This window comes from Carcharhinus amblyrhynchos, chromosome 22, assembly GCF_965287045.1.
Source record: "Carcharhinus amblyrhynchos chromosome 22, sCarAmb.v2.hapA, whole genome shotgun sequence".
Taxonomy (NCBI): domain Eukaryota; kingdom Metazoa; phylum Chordata; class Chondrichthyes; order Carcharhiniformes; family Carcharhinidae; genus Carcharhinus; species Carcharhinus amblyrhynchos.
In genome coordinates, this window is record NC_137345.1 from 3,743,121 (window position 1) to 3,760,597 (window position 17,477).

General features: G+C 45.7%; 1 protein-coding gene across 1 annotated transcript in view; it reads right to left on the bottom strand.

The window, feature by feature from the left end:
• wnt2bb (wingless-type MMTV integration site family, member 2Bb) overlaps positions 1–13,188 on the bottom strand; it is a 63,932-nt gene extending 50,744 nt beyond the window's left edge. Inside the window, exon 1 of the mRNA XM_080209707.1 lies at positions 12,483–13,188. Coding sequence (XP_080065833.1) covers positions 12,483–12,670 — 188 coding nt within the window. The 5' untranslated portion in view covers positions 12,671–13,188. The remainder of the gene's footprint in view (positions 1–12,482) is intronic.
• Positions 13,189–17,477: the final 4,289 nt, after the last annotated feature.

The following is a 17,477-nucleotide window of genomic DNA, read 5'->3' on the forward strand; positions in this document are numbered from 1 at the left end:
TATTTAAATTTTCAGAAGGCTTTCGATAAGGTCTCATTAACATATTACTGTGTGACTTTAAAGCATGTGGGATTGTAGGTAATGTTTTGAGACGGTTAGAAAGCAGATAGGAAACTAAGAGTTGGCATAAATGGGTCTTTTTCTGATCGGCAGTCAGTGATTAGTGGGGTTCTTCAGGGATCTGTGCAAGGACTCCAACTGTTCATGTTATAATGATTTGGAAGAGGAAAACTGAATGTATTATCTCCAAATTTGCAGATGATACATTGGGTGGGAGGGTGAGCCATGAGGAGGATGCAGAGATGCTTCAGCGTGATGTGGACAGGCTGAGTGTGTGGGCGTATGCAGGGCAGATACAGTAAAATGTGGATTATTGTGAGGTTATCCACTTTGGTAACAATAATAGGAAGACTGGTTATTACTTCAATGGGTGTAAATTGAGAGAGGTGGATATTCAACAAGACCTTGGAGTCCTTGTGTTTCAGTCGCTGAAAGTAGTATGATGGCCTTCATAGTGAGAGGATTTGAGTGTGGGAATCTGGATGTTTTGCTGCAATTGTATAGAGTGTTGGTGAGGCCACTCCTGGAGTGTTGTGTGCGGTTTTGGTGTCCTTATCTGAGGAAGGATGTCCTTGCTATAGAAAGAGTGCAGTGAAGATTTACTAGGCTGATTCCTGGGATGGCAGGTCTGTCACATATAAGGAGAGACTAAGTCCTTTAGGATTATATTCACTGGAGTTTAGCAGAGTGAAAGGGGATCTCATAGAAACTCATAAAATTCTAACAGGGTTAGACAGGGTAGATTCAGAAAGAATGGACAGGCTTTTACAACCTCACTCGGGTGAGGCTCGTAAAACCCCACCCAAGGCCAGTGGAGAATTCCGTTCTGTGAGCCTCACATGCCCCGATTCTGGGATGGGCGAGGCGGTAAAATTCCTGCCAATATTCCTGATGGTGGGGAAGTTCAGAACTCGGGATTATAGTTTGAGGATAAGGTGTAAGTCATTTAGAACTGAGATGAGGAGAAGTTTCTTCATCCGGAGGGTGGTGAATGTGTGGAATTCACTACCACGGAATATAGTTGAGGCCAAAACGTCTGATTTCAGAAATAAATTAGACGTAGCTCTTGCGGCTAAAGGGATCATGAAATATGGGAGGAAGGGGGCGTCAGGGTTATTGTTGGTGCAGGCTTGCTGGGCCGAATGTCCTCCCTCTGTATGTATGGATTCTATGGATTCTATCTTATATGTTTCAATAAGATCACCTCTCATTCTTCAATCTCCACTGGGTAAAGGCCCAACCTGATCAACTTTCTTTCATTAGGTAAACCCTTCAACCCAGGAATGAGTCAATGGGCTTGTTCTGATCAGCTTCGAGTGCAATTCTATCCTTTTTACAAAGAAGGAGGCTCAAACTGTCCATGCTATTCCAGATGTGATCTCAGCAAAGGCCCTGCCCAGCTGCAGTAAAACTTCCCTGCTTTTATATTCCATTTCCCCGCATAATAAATGCAATTTACAAATGAGTTTGAGTGGAAACTTGAGCAAAGGAACTCACTTTGAAAACTGGCACCGTGTTCAGTGCAGTTTGTGCCCAAATTGCCAATCCCAAAGTGCCCAATGTAAACCTCTATTCCACGGGGAATAGCAACCTCTGGGAATGTGAAGGTGCCGAGTTAGAAATTTCATGATTTGATCAACCATCACCGGAATTTTACTGCCTTGCCTTGGAGCGGGCGAGGGGCGGACAATGGGGAGGTTCGTTGACCTCGGGCATAATTTTCCGGTGTCGGGTCGAGCGAGGCCATAAAATCCCGCCCCCCCGTCTCCAAACCTCTCCCGGTGGGCGAAGGATTGTGAACCTGCTTCAAATGCTTCCACCTTCAAAACGCAGAGGGGGCCCGGTCAGGGAGAAACCACCGCTTTTATTCGTAACAAGCCCAGATCCAAACATTGGATTGAGTTTCCTCCCCATAAGAAGAAACAACTCGACCGGAATTCTCTGACTATTCATTCACGTCCCAATGCCGCTACCGGCGAGAATGGAGAATCTGGCACCCAGCCAAATCTCCAGTCACTGCAGCGGGACTGGAGAATCCCAGCTGCGAACGAGATCAGAGAATCCGGAGCCTCATCCCAAAATGTCTACCAGTCCTTCCCATAATCCGCTTTCTCTGCTGGTTGGAGAAGGTGGCTCAAAAATAGAAATCGTTACAAGCCCCAAACTTAACGAATAAACTCTCAAAAATGCAGCATTTTTGGTGCGGCACAGTAGCACAGTGGGTTAGCACTGCTGCTTCACAGCTCCAGGGTCCTGGGTTCGATTCCCGGCTCAGGTCACTGTCTGTGTGGAGTTTGCACATTCTCCTTGTGTCTGCGTGGGTTTCCTCCGGGTGCTCCGGTTTCCTCCCACAGTCCAAAGATGTGCGGGTTAGGTTGATTGGTTATGCTAAGAAATTGCCCCTTAGTGTCCAGGGATGTGCAGGTCAGAGGGATTAGTGGGTATAATGTGTAGGGATATGGGGGTAGGGCCTGGGTGGGATTGTGTTCAGCGCAGACTCGATGGGCCGAAGGGCCTCTTTCTGCACTGTAGGGTTCTATGACTCTATGATTCATTGTAACAATGTGAACCCGGGATCCCCAGGACATTAGCTGAGTCTCTGGATTAATAGTCTAGCAATAATACCACTAGGGAATAGTCTCCTGTCTGCCCTTGAGAAGCTAAGTCGTGGCAAGAGGGCAAAACCAGGAGCTGGGATTCTCAGTGCTGGGAGTTCTTGCTTTTTTAGATGGGACTTTAGGCTTATTACAGGACATGGCTAAAGTGGAATGATATCTGATGAATCAGCCTTTACACGGGACAGCTGTGAGATCTGCAAGTATTACCCACAAACTGCCTAGATGCCAAAAGAGAGTAATTAAAAAATATACCCTGTGGGTTCAGATTGACTCCAGACAGCAGTAAGAAGCCAGGAAATCCCACCAACAAGACGCAGTGGCTAAAATATGTTGGCAAATATTACAGGCAAGCACCAGTGTGGTGCTCAGAATCAGCCTTGTCCTTGCCTACTCCATTCTCATTAACTTGCTTAATGAGAAAACTCTGGAAATTTACATGTTTGGGCTCCAAGGGAAGTTTTTTATTTGGTTCCAATTAAAGTTCCCCAGATTTTCTCTTTCTCCAATCTCAGTGCGAACCTACTAGTCTTTATTTGTGTTTTCCCTGACCCTACAGGTGGTTGGGACAGCATGTGGCACAGTGGTTAGCACTGCTATCTCACAGCGCCAGGGACCTGGGTTCGATTCCTGGCTTGGGTCGCTGCCTATGTGGAGTTTGCGCATCCTCCTTGTGTCTGCATGGGTTTCCTCTGGGTTCCCTTTGGACTCTCACAGCCCAAAGATGCGCGGATCAGGTTGGTTGGCTGCGCTAAATTGACCATCGTGTCAGGGGGATTAGCTAGGGTAAAAATGTGGGGTTTTGGGAATGGGGCCTGGATGGGATTGTGGGTGGTGCAGACTTGATGGGCCGAATGGTCTCCTCCTACAGTATAGGGATTCTATGGGTTCGGTTCCTGGTCTCTCTCTCTCTCTCTCTTTCTATGACTTGGGTGAGGTGTAGGGTCAGCAGGGAAGGAGCTTGGCCCCTGGAGCTGTTATCCAGACCCACTTCCAGTCCTATTCCTTTTTGAAATCGATTCCTGTGAGGCTCAGTGAGAATGGACATTCCATCTCCCTACACTGGGAATGTTTGTCGGGAGTGCTGGGGAGGAGATACCCACTCTGATCCTGATGACCCTGGATAACAGTGTCAGTATCTGGCTTTAACATAACACTCTCCAAATCTACGAGCCTTCCTTTTCATACCAGTCCAAATCCACTTGGTTATAAACACCATCAATTAAAAGTGGTTCTTCATTTTCTCAATAGATTCTGTGTAAAAATAGTCAAAGAAATTCCAAATAGTGACTACACCAAGCACAGGATGTTTAATAATCTCCCAACATAAGATATTCTCTGACTTTCCCCTGTATTAAATCTCGAAAATAACGAATATTAAACCTTAAACACAGAAAAAATCCACTGAACTGCCCATGTAGAATCTATAATAAACCCAAGACAAAGATTGGCTCTCCAGAGAATATGGATAGACTCACATATCAAATACATGCATAGACATAGAAATGTACAGTCACAGGACACAGTCTCACAGTCTCTCTCTCACACACACACACACACACACACACACACAGTCATACACACACAGCCACACAGTCTCATACACAGTCACACACACAGTCTCATACACAGTCACACACAGTCTCATACACAGTCACACACACAGTCTCATACACAGTCACACACAGTCTCATACACAGTCACACACACAGTTTCATACACAGTCATACACACGCAGTCACACACACAGTCTCATACACAGTCACACACAGTCACACACACAGTCACACACACAGTTTCATACACAGTCACACACACAGTCTCATACACAGTCACACACAGTCTCACACACAGTCACACACACAGTCACACACACAGTTTCATACACAGTCACACACACAGTCTCATACACAGTCACGCACAGTCTCATACACACAGTCTCATACACAGTCACACACACACAGTCTCATACACAGACAAAAATTTTACAGCCCTGCCCACCACAGAAATCGGAGCGGGCAAGGGGCAAACCATGGGAAAGTCCATTGACCTTGGGCAGGATTTTACACTTTTGGGATGAGCGAGGCTGTAAAGTCCCACCTACGCGCTCACACACAGTCAGACGCCATGCGGAATTTTCCCATCCCACCTGCCATGAGAATCGGAGCAGGCAGAGGCGGACAATGCAAAAGTCCATTAACCTCAGGTGGGATTTTCCAGACTTGGGGTGAGTGTGGCCAGAAAATCCCACCCACGGTCTCTCACACAGTTTCAAACACGGGGGGTTGGGGGTGTAGGGGAGAATTCTATGAGAATAATTCGAAGTGCCAGTTAATACAAAAACAAGAGAGCTTCAGATCCATTTTTTGAGCGACTCCAAATTCAGTATCTTATGCATTTAGAGAAGGAAGAAATGGATTTGACCATTTCCAGCCACCAGATGGAATGGGCAGCACTTAACTCACCAGGAAGGCTGCTGAAACAGCACAGGGTGCCATTGCGCACGTGTTGACCTCTGGTTGCACGTGCGCAATGGCAACCAGCAGAGAGCTGACAGATCTCTCGGAAGGCAGGGGCCAGGAAATAGGCAGAGGGCTGAGTGTGCTGGATATCCGGTAAGATCATGAGAGGCGAGAACCTGATTTGTCGGCTGTCGTGCAATTTTACCAGCTTGCCCTACCCATCAGTTGTCTCCAGAGTTTCACAAACAGTCGCTCGCACACAGTCACATTTACAGTCACACACACATTGGGCAGTATTTTCTATCACAGTCTTACACACTCACACATACACACACACATAATATTATGCAAATACACACACACACACACACTCAGGCACACAAACACACACAGACGCATACACATAGACACACACATCATTATGCAAATATACGCACATACAGCTACGCATGCACACACACATTATTATGCAAGTACATACCCACATGCACACAGATGCACACACATCATTATGCAAATACACACACACTCACATGCACACACACACACACACACACACACATGCACACACACACATACACACACACATGCGCAAACACACACACTTAGTGTTAGAGAGCGAGAGCGAGACTGGGAACAGATCCTCTGAGGGAAGTTTGAGCAGGTTACGCCTTTACTCAATGGAGTTTCGAACAAGGAGAGGTAATCTTATTAAAATATAGGAAGATTCTGAGGGGTTTTTGAGCAGTAAATGCCGAGAGGAGGTTGCCCCTTGTGGGAAATGTAGAACAGTTTGAGAAAAAGGGGGTTGTGTATTTATGACAGAGATGATGACGAATTTCAGCTCTCAGACGGTCATGAATCTTTGGAATTTTCTAGTCTGGACAGTGTGGAGACTGGGTCATTGAGTATATTCAAGGCTGAGATTATCCAACTCCACGGGAATCAGGGATTATGGGGAAGAAGTGGGAAAGTGGAATCATGGTCAAAATCAGTCAGGATTTTAGCGCAAGGTGGACCAGGCTGGAGGGGGAGATCCCTGCTCCTATTTGTTATGTTCTGAAGTTCTTTCCAGTTAAACAGCATGAACCTAAATCAATGCCTTGAAATTGAAAGTGTTGCGATTATTCAACCAGATGTGAAGGAGCCGCAACAGGAGTTGAGTAGATTCTGCTTGGACTCCAATGGCTGAATGTTGACATGATCATTGGGAACCTGGTGAAGGCGGCACAGGGGCGCAGTGATTAGCACTGCTGCCTCACAGCTCCAGCGACCTGGGTTCAATTCCCAGCTTGGGTCACTGTCTATGTGGAGCTTGCACGTTCTCCCCGTGTCTGCATGGGTTTCCTCCGGGTGTTTTGGTTTCCTCCCACAGTCGGAAAGACGTGCTGGTTCGGTGCATTGGCCCGTACTACATTCTCCCTCAGTGTACCCGAACAGGTGCCGGAGTGTGGCGGGGTTGTGAGCTTACTTGAGGCAGTACAGCACTTTCTGGCTGAGTTTTACAGGCAGCAACCTATTCACAGCTGGGCTCTGCACTTGCTGTTTAATGAGGGGCGACAGGAGAGGGAGGCAGGAGCTCAGGACAGCGCGGCCCCCCCTGCAAAGGAGCCCGGCAGCCTTCACTACTGGACCTGGGGGAGTGCTCCTGAGACCCAAGCAACAGAATTGACAGGTGATCACTAAAGTCAGAATTGGGGGAGTGGCTGAGACCTCATTAGTTTATTTATTAGTGTCACAAATAAGGCTTACATTAACACTGCAATGAATTTACTATGGAAATCCATTAGTCGCCACACTCAGGCACTTGTTCGGATACACTGAGGGAGAATTTAGCATCTAACCAGCACCTTTTTTGGACCGTGGGAGGAAACCGGAGCACCCGGAAGAAACCCACGCAGACACAAGGAGAATGTGCAGACTCGGCACAGACAGTGACCCAAGCTGGAAATTGAACCCAGGTCCTTGGCACAACAAAAGAACAGTGCAGCACAGGAACAGGCTCTTTGGCCCTCCAAGCGTGCGCTGAACATGTTGTCCTAACTAGACGAACCGTCTATATTTCTCTATTCCCCGCCTGTTCATGTATCTATCCAGATAAGTCTTAAATTTCACTAACGTGTCTGCCTCAACCATCTCACTTGGCAGTGCATTCCAGGCCCCCACCACCCTCAGTGTAAAAAACGTCCCCCTGCGTATCTCCATCTCCATTGAAACTCCCCCCCCTTATCTTCAACTTGTGCCCCTTTGTAATTGTCATTTCTGCCCTGGGGAAAAGCTCCCAACTCTTCACCCTATCCATACCCTTCATAATTTTATAAACTTCTATCAGATTGCCCCTCACCCTCCGTCTTTCCAGGGAGAACAATCCCAGTTTATTCAATCTCTCCTCACAGCTAATACCCTCCATACCAGGCAACATCCTGGTAAATGTTTTAAGAACATAAGAAGATAAGAAATAGGAGCAGGAGTCGGCCATCTAGCCCTTCAAGCCTGCCCTGCCATTCAATGAGATCATGGCTGATCTGAAGTGGATCAGTTCCAATTTCCTGCTTTCTCCCCATAACCCTTAATCCCCTTGTCTGTCAAAAACAATTTTCTGTACTCTCTCCAAAGCCTCCTCGTCCTTCTGGTAGTGTGGCGACCAGAATTGGACACAGTATTCCAAATGTGGCCTAACCAACATTTTATACAACTGTAACATGCCAACTTTTATACTCAATGCCCCAGCTGATTAAGGCAAGCATGTCATATGCTTTCTACACCACCTTTTCCACCTGTGCTGCCTATGTGGACCTGTATTCCCAGATCTCTCCGATATAGCCCCCACCTGAATTGGATCTACCAAAATCCATCACCTCACATTTCATAGAAACCCTACAGCACAGAAAGAGGCCATTCGGCCCATCGAGTCTGCACTGACCACAATCCCACCCAGGCCCTACCCCCATATCCCTACATATTTTAGCCACTAATCCCTCTAACCTATGCATCTCAGGACACTAAGGAGCAATTTTAGCATGGCCAATCAACCCAATTCGCACATCTTTGGATTCTGGGAGGAAACCGAAGCACCCGGAGGAAACCCACGCAGACATGAGGAGAATGTGTAAACTCCACACAGACAGTGGCCCAAGCCGGGAATTGAACCCAGGACCCTGGAGCTGAGAAGCAGCAGTTCTAACCACTGCGCCACGCCTAATTTGTCTGGATTAAATTCCATCTGCCATTGCTCTGCCCAATTTTCTAGCCTATCTACATCCTGCTGTATCCTCTAACAATCTTCATCACTGTCCACAATTCTAGCAATCTTAGTGCCATCCGCAAACTTGCTAATCAGACCAGCTAAGTTTTCTTCCAAATCATTTATATATATATATTACAAACAATAGAGATCCCAGCACTGATCCCTGTGTAACACCAATAGTTACAGACCTCCATTCAGAAAAACATCCTTCCAACACTACCTTCTATGGCCAAGCCAGTTGTGAATCCATCTAGCTAGTTCATCCTTAATCCTGTGTGATTTAACCTTTTGCACCAGCCTGTCATGAGGGACCTTGTCAAATGTTTTACTAAAGCAAACGAGGAAGGTTTACCATGGAGGTCCCTCAGAGGCTGGCATTAGGAACCTTACTTTCTTAGGTACATACTAATGTCCTAGACTTGGGTACAGAGGGTAGAATTTTAAGATTTATGAATAACACGAATCATGGGAGGAGGATAGAGATAAAATTCATTAGGACGTAAACAGATTGGTGGAATGTGCAGACGGTGGCAGACAGAGTGTTTTGCACAGAAGTGTGAAGTGATTCATTTTGGTGAGAGAAATGAGGAGAGACGACATAAAGATAAGCGTACAGCTCGAAACAGAGCTCAGGAACAGAGAAACCTGGGAGTATATGCACACAAATCTTTAAAGAATGTAGGGCAGGTTGAGGAAGTATAATTTTTTATTCCTTTGTGGGACATGGGCATCGCTGGCTGGGCCAGCATTTATCACCTATCCCTAGCTGTCCTTGGAGGACACTTAAGAGTCAACCACATTGCTGTGGCTCTGGAGTCACACATAAGCCAGACCAGGAAAGGAGAGCAGATTTCCTTCCCTAAAGGACATTAGTGAACAAGATGGGCTTTTACCACAATTGACAATGGTTTCACGGTCATCAGTAGATTCTTAATTCCTGATTTTTTAAAAATATTGAATTCAAATTCCACAGGTCTCCAGAACATTAACTGAGTTTCTGGATTAATAGCCTTGTGATAATACCATTAGGCTATCACCTCCTTTTAATAAAGTACACAGGAATCTAGGCTTTCTAGATAGACCTGTGGAGTATAAAACCAAGTGAGTTATGATAGTTATGATGAACCTGTATTCAACAATAGTGAGGCCTCAACTGGAATATTGTATCCAGTTCTGAACATCATATTTCATGAGGGATATGAAGGCATTGGAAAAGGTCCAGCAAAGATTGACAGGAATGGGTACAGGGATAGAGAAGTGTTGGCACAATGGTTAGCATTGCTGCCTCACAGTGCCAGGGACCTGGGTTCAACTCCAGCCTTGGGTGACTCTATGGGGTTTGAACGTTCTCCATGTGCTTTTTTTCATTCATTCATAAGGTGTCGCTGATTGGCCAGCATTTATTGTCCATCCCCAAGGGCAGTTGACAGTCAACCACATTGCTGCGGCTCTGGAGTCACATGTAGGCCAGACCAGGTAAGGACGGCAGATTTCCTTCCCTAAAGGACATTAGTGAACCAGATGGGTTTTTCCGACAATTGACAATAGTTTCATGGTCACCATTACTGGGACTAATTTTCAATTTTAGATTTATTGATTCATTGAATTCCTTAATTAATTGCATTTAAATTCCACCAGTTACTGTTTGAACCCATGTTGGATAAAGGTATCAATGGTTATGGAGCAGAGGAAGGTAAAAGGGATAAGGTGAAACCAGCCATGATTCATTGGAACGATGGAGTAAGTTCAAGGGGCTGAATGGCTCATAACCTCAGAGACAACGATGTTTGGCAATTTATTGATCAACGAAGACCCTTTGCAGCTCATGGGTCAATCCTTGTGTCATCCAATACCCACTCATGTGATTCGGCACTGAGGCCAACTGGCTTTCCTGAGAGGAAGCAAGAACTTTTTTTTATTCTTTCATTTATTGTTGTTGTTGATGCATTTATTGCTCATCCCTAATTGCCCTTCAACTGAGTGGCTTACCATTTCAGAGGGCAGTTAAGAGTCAACCACATTGCTGCAAATCTGGAGCCAGATGTAGGCCAGATCAGGCAAGGACAGCAGATTTCCTTCATCAATGTTCTCATGGTGATCAGTAGATTCTTAATTTTGGGAATTTTAATTGAATTCAAATTTCCCCATCTGCCGTGGTGGGATTTGAACCCGGGTCCCCAGAACATGAGCTGAGTTTCTGGATTAATAGTCTAGTGATAAAACCACTAGGCCATTGCTATCCCCAAAACATTGAATGTATTTGAGAGGTGGCTAGATGTAGACTTGGGGCAAATGGAATCAAAGGTTATGGGGAGAAAGCAGCAATTGGCTATTGAGTTGGATGATCAGCCATGATCGTGATGGATGGTAGAGAAGCCTCGAGGCTCTGAAACCCTCCTGCGTGGGTTTCCTCCAGTTTCCTCCCACAGTTGAAAGATATGCAGGTTATGTGGATTGGCCATGGTAAATTGCCCCTTTTGTGCCCAAAGATGTCTAGGGTAGGTGGATTCGCCATGATAAATGCACACGATTACAGGGAGAGGGGAAGGTCTGGGTAGGACTCTCTTTTGGTGAGTCAGTACAGATTTGATGGGCCGAATGGCTGCACTGTAGGGATTCTATGCTTCTACGGATGAGGAACTTCTGTTCTGTGAATAGCTGGGAGAAACTGGGACCGCTTCCCTTGGGAAAGGGCAGATTAGGAGGAGATTTGATAGAGGTTGAAAATCATGAAGGATCTGGTCAGAGTGAATGGGGAGAATGTGTTCCTGGTGGCAGCAGGATTCCGAATCAGAGGAACAGATTTATGCCGATCACTAAAAAAAAGCAATGACCACATGAGGAACAATAATCTTACAAAGTGAAATGTTAGGCTCGTCTGGATATTGCCTGGAGGCAGATTTAATCTTGACTTTCAAAAGGGAATTGGATAATTACCTGGGGATAAAAAATTTGCAGGGCTATAGGCAGAAGACGGGGCAATGGGACTAGGTGACGTGATCTTGGGAGAGCAGTTATGATGGGCTGAATGGCCTCTTTCTGTGCTGTAAACATTCTATGATTCTATCAAGTGGCACTGTTGTAATTTAAGAAACTCAGCAGTCAATTGGCACACAGTTAGTTCCCAGAAACAGCAATGAGTTAATGATTAGATAATCTGTTGTGCTGAATGTTGGTTGAGCAATAAATATTGGCCAGGACCCTGGGGAGAACTTCCCCACTCTTCTTCGAAATGGTGCCAAAGGATCTTTTGTGACCACCAGACAGGGTCTGGCTTTAACGACTTATCCGAAAAGACAAATCCTTGGATTTCGACTGAACCCACCACCCTCTGACTGTGAGGCGACTGAGCCATGGCTGTCAGCAGGAAGTTCGGGAACGATAAAGCTGCGATCACAGGGCTCGATCCTTCGACTTTCTCCAGCCAGTTCATGGTGTTGTGAACAGATTGGACGGGAAATTGAAAGGGTCCAAACAGGAGTTGGGAACAGTATAAAGTATTACGTAGCATTTGTAACACAGAAATAGGCCATTCAGCCAAACTGGTCTATACTAGCACTTGTGTTCCGCGTAAGATTCCTTCCACCATATCCCATTTAATCTCATTGGCATTATCCCTCTCTTCCTTTCTTTGTCATGTTTTTATATAGCTCCTCTTTAAAGGCATCTATGCTACAAGTTTCAAGTACCCAATTAGAAAGTTCCACATTGTCACCGCTCCCTGGGCAAAGAAGTTTCTCTGGAATTCCCTACTGGATTTATTAATGACTATCTTATGTTGAAGGCTTCAAAATTTGGTTTTTCCCCCAAGTTGAAACAAATTTTTCAGTCTACCCTATCGAGACCCTTCATAACCCTCAAGATCTCTCTGTCTTCTCACTCTTTCAGCTTTCGAGAGGATAAGTCCCCAGCCTGTTCAATCTATTCTGAGGCCCTGGTATCTTCCCAATAAATATCTTTGCACCGTCTCCGGCACTTCTATATACATTTTACAACGAGGGGACCACCTTGAAATAAACGGGCTCCCCATCTTCGCAAACCAGTCAGCAAAACAAGTGGAAATGACTTTGGTCATGATTTTGAATGAATCGGACTTACCACCAGGAAGATTCCACTCGTGGTGTCAGTGTGAGTAATATTAAGATAAAGGCCAGGTAAAGTCTGGAGCAGGTACTAGTCCCATCATTGCTTGCTGCCCTGTTAAACAGCCTCACACCATCTTCCCCAGAGGTATGGGACATTTTCCAGTGAAGCCTGGGTTCCTCAGCTCTGGTCCGCCCCGACATTTTTTGCGCTTTAACAACAAGCAAATCCCCACAACCCTGCAGAAGATCGACAAGGTTTTGGGCACAAACAATTCTTCCTGGCGTCTTCAAATTGTCAATGGTTGTATCTTAAAAATCCTGGCGATTTTGACCTGTTAAATTCATCCTCTGATGTGGTCGGGTATTCATCCTTTGAGCTGACACCTCAAATTAATCTGTAAATTTCCCTTTTGTAAAAGTCAGAGCTGAGATGAGCAATCGTGGCTTTTAACTGAATGTTTTTTCTCTCTCTTTCTCCTCTCTCTCTCTCTCTTTCCCCTTCCTCTGTGCTTTCTTGGTTGCTGAGTCAGGCAGCACCTTGATCGGATCTACAGTGAAGAACTGGCACTGTGCGACTGTCTCTGTTCCTCTCCTTGTGGGTTGAGTCCTTAGCAGTGGTGTGCCGTGAGAGAACCCTGGCACTCTTGGCTGTTGACCGGCGATCTATTTGCTGACACCAGGGCCGGGGCTGAGCTACAGATTCCAAAAGGCACCACATCCCCACCTGCTGGAGTAAAATTACACACACTCTCAGACACACAAGAGTTCAGGAGATGTACAAAGGCTTAAAGCGATTAAATACCTAATACTAAATGTTGCACCTGGGTCCTAGAGCCCAGTGAAGTTGGTTGACCATGCTGCTGTCCAATGTTACTTGCCAATTGTGCATATTTAAGATGTGATGACTTTCTTTAAATAGCCACATTTAAAAACTTGCATAGGATGACCTCAGAAAGCCCCAAAGCACTTTGCAGACAAATCGAGTACTTCTATAGTGTCGCTGCCATTATGAAAATGGCAATCAATTTGCTCACGGCAGGCTTCCACGGACAACAATGTCTTTAGAGTGGCACAGCGGTTAGCCCTGCTGCCTCACCGGAGTTGAGGGGGTTGAGCTATGAGGAGAGGCTGAATAAACTAGGCTTGTACTCGTTAGAGTTTAGAAGAATGAGGGGAGATCTCATTGAGACGTATAAGATGATGAATGGGATGGATAGGATAGAGGTGGAGAGACTCTTCCCGCTCAGAAAGGACAGTAGGACTAGGGGGCACAGCCTCAAGATAAAGGGGGGCGGTTTAGAACGGAGTTGAGGAGGAACTTCTTCACTCAAAGGGTGGTGAATCTCTGGAATTCTCTGCCCGTTGAGGTGGTGGAGGCTGCCTCGCTAAATATTTTTAAGACGCGGGTTGATGGGTTTTTGATGAGAGAGGGGATTAAGGGTTATGGGGAGAGGGCGGGAATGTGGAACTGAGCCACGACAGATCAGCCATGATCTTATTGAATGACGGGGCAGGCTCGAAGGGCTGGATGGCCTACTCCTGCTCCTATTTCTTATGTTCTTATGTTCTCACAGTGCCAGGGACCAGGGTTCGATTCCCGGCTTGGGTCACTGTCTGTGTGGAGTTTGCACGTTCTCCCTGTGTCTGCGTGGGTTTCCTCCCACACTCTGAAAGACATGATGGTTGGGTGTATTGACCCCAAAAGGCGCTGGAGGGTGGCAATTAGGGGAATTTCACAATAACTTGATTGCAATATCAGCCTTACTTGTGACTATTAAAGAAGACTTTAAAGACAGAATAAACTGCTTTTTTTAATGATGTTTATTGAGGGGGAAATGCTGGTTAGGACACTGGGAAGAAAGCCCCTGCTCTAATTGCAAACACTGACTCAAGCAGGATGGCACAGTGGCAGAATGGTTAGACCACTTAATACGGAGGTGGTCTCACAGCGCCAGGGACACAGGTTCAATTCCAGCCTGGGGTCACTGTCTGTGCGGAGTTTGCATGTTTTCCTGTGTCTGTGTGGATTTCCTCTGGGTTTCCTCCCACTGTCCAAAAATGTGTAGGTTAGGTTGATTGGCCATGCTAAATTGGTCCTTATGTCAGGGGGATTAGCAGGGTAAATGTTGTGGGTTTCTGGGAAAAGGGTGGCATTGTGGTCAGTACAGACTCGATGGGCCGAATGGCCTTTTTCAGTACTCTAGAGACTTTATGATTCTAAGCGTCAGGATCCTCTGGTCCCGACTGCCAATGGAATTTACTGGAGCGCAGGGGGGCCAGTGAACTTTTGGCTGCTTTGTTTATCTATCATGACAGGGCCAGGGAAATCCTAGGCGAGATGGTACATACCCTGAAAGGGCATAAAGGGCCATATTTTAACATTTCATCCAAAAGGAAAAGCATCTCTGACAGTGCAGCACTACTTCAGTATTGCACAGGATTTGTCAACCTAGATTATGGGCTCCAGATGTGGGAGATTTACACATACCTTCTGACACCAAAACAAGAGTGCTACCCATTAGCAGGGTGGCATATGTGAATAGATGTATAGAGATGTGTTTTTGCCGCCTGCTTCTGATTTAAATTTCAAACTGACCACAAGTCATCAAGGGGGAAGAGCAGAGTCTCTGAGGATGTCAGTGTAAAATCCTGGAGCTTCCTGTCTTTTGTATTACAGAAACAGAGAGTGTATGTTGTCAACAGGACTCTACGCAAAACCTGATGAAGGATTCTATGATCGAATGGATCTTGACCAGAAATATTTTGATAGTAATGTGATGGATAAGGAAAACAACTTGCATTCTTATAGCAACTTTAATGTTATTAAATATCCCAAAAGTGCGATATCCCAGGAGCAATGCCAGCAAGAGGAATTGACACTGAGCCAGAGGAGAAGGCATCAGGAGGGGACATTAAAGCTTAATCAAAGAGATGGGTTTTAAGAAAGGGTCTTAAAGGAAGAATGAGAGGTGGAGAGGTTTACAGCAGGAGGTATAAGATGGTTAAACATAAACTTGTTCAAGAATTGAGTTGTAGAGAGTTTAATTTGGAGTGTTTATTATGAATGGGAGAGTTGAACCTTCCAGGAAGAGGAGACCAACTTGCTAAATAGGTTTGAAATGTGGGTTTGGAGGAGAATGGAAAGGATCAAATGGAGAGGAAAATTAACATGTGGTGAAGTGCTGAGGAGAGCGAGTGAAGAAAGAAATGTGCTGAAGGTAAATCGGAATCGGCAGAAAGATTGAGCACGGAACACTGTCAGAGGAAACCAACTATTAACTGACAGTGTAAGGATTCGGGGTAGACCACTTAAGATGGAGGTGGGGGGACATTTCTTCATCCAAAGAGTGGTGAGCCTGTGGAATTCATTCCCACAGGAAATTGTTGACCCCAAAAACATTGAATGTATTCAAGAGGCAGCTGGATACAGCACTTAGGGCGAATGGGATCAAAGGTTATGGGGAGAAAGCAGGATTAGGCTATTGAGTTTGACCATCAGCCATGATCGTAATGAATGGTGGAGCAGGCTCGAAGGGCCAAATGGCCTCCTCCTGCTCCTATCTTCTATGTTTCTATTAAGAGATGTGACGGAGGGAAAATTTAAAGGAAGAAGAGAAGGGAGAAGAATATCGTATAAATGTTGGCAGAATTTGAATATTAGTGATGCCGACACAAACTGAAGGAGAGGTTTGAAAATTGTAAAGATGTTATCAAAAAAAATGACAAGACTGGCACAGGAGAGGGAGGCATGGAGAAGACTTTGTGCCAAGGGCCTGTCTTTATGTAGGGCACACGTGTTTAGTGAGGTTATCAACAAAAAGCAGTGAGGGAAGCACACATGGTCGGATATGATGGATGAGTCAATCTCTTGGGGGCTTCTGGGCCCTTTGGCTAAGATCAAGCGTTGGATCAAGCTCAAGATGGGATGCGATGTCTGATCTTGTCAGCTTGGACCTTTCTTGTCTCTCTTGTGGGGACCTTGAATTGGATTCAGTTGGATTTTCAGTTTTGCTTTTGGAGCGAGCGAGGAATGGATTCGAGTTTGCTCGGTCCACTCTGAGCATTGGCTTTCGGGATGGAGTAAAACAAAATTAAAGAAAAAGGCAAAGGAAGGTAAACTGATTTTCAAAAAAATAATCTAGGCTGAAATTCTCTGGCCGTTCATGCCGGTGGGATTCTCCGATCCGCCGGAAGTGTACCCCTTCCCTCGGGTTTCCTGCTAGAGTAGGGTGACATCAATGGAAATTCCCATTGACAGTGTGGCACGACCAGAGAATCCTGCAGCTGGCAAACAACACAGCACCTCCCACCAGTGGGAACCACACCCCTGGGAGGCCGGAGAATCGCCCAGCTAATTCTTCTTATTTGTAACTTGATTAGAAAGTTGATCTCATCCTGTAGACGAATATATTTTCTGGATATTTGAGAAAGACAGACAAGAGTGGAAGCGGTGTGAGGCCAATACTGCTCATTATTCAGCTTTCTGCTATGGAACATAATTAGCTGCTTGACATATACAGATGATCCAGGCACTGAAGACTATGACAAACTATCATCATTCAATTGATAGATTATGCAGAGGGCCCAGTCAAAATAGACAGCTGCTGGCTGAGTTACAGCCCTGTTGCATGAGATCCTGGACTTAGAACACAAATAAATAGACAAAGTTATTCTCTGGTTGGACAAGTCAGCTGGGAATAGAATCGAAACGAGACCTGCCTTTCCATCTTTCAAAATGCCCACACTGCATTCCTCCGAACACCAGGGAGTGAAACACCAGGCATATTTCAATATATCATTCCCTGAAGATAAATAATTCCTGTTTATAAGGACGTACATGACTTTTTAGCCTTTCTCCATGGCTCAGTTGGTAGCACCTTGGCTCTGATGGTTGTGGGGGGGAGTTCTCTAGCTTCCCAGCAGCGGGAGGTGGTGTATCGTACACTGGTCATGGGATTTCCTGGTCCCGCTGTTTGCTGTCAATGGGATTTCCCGTTGGTGTCACCCC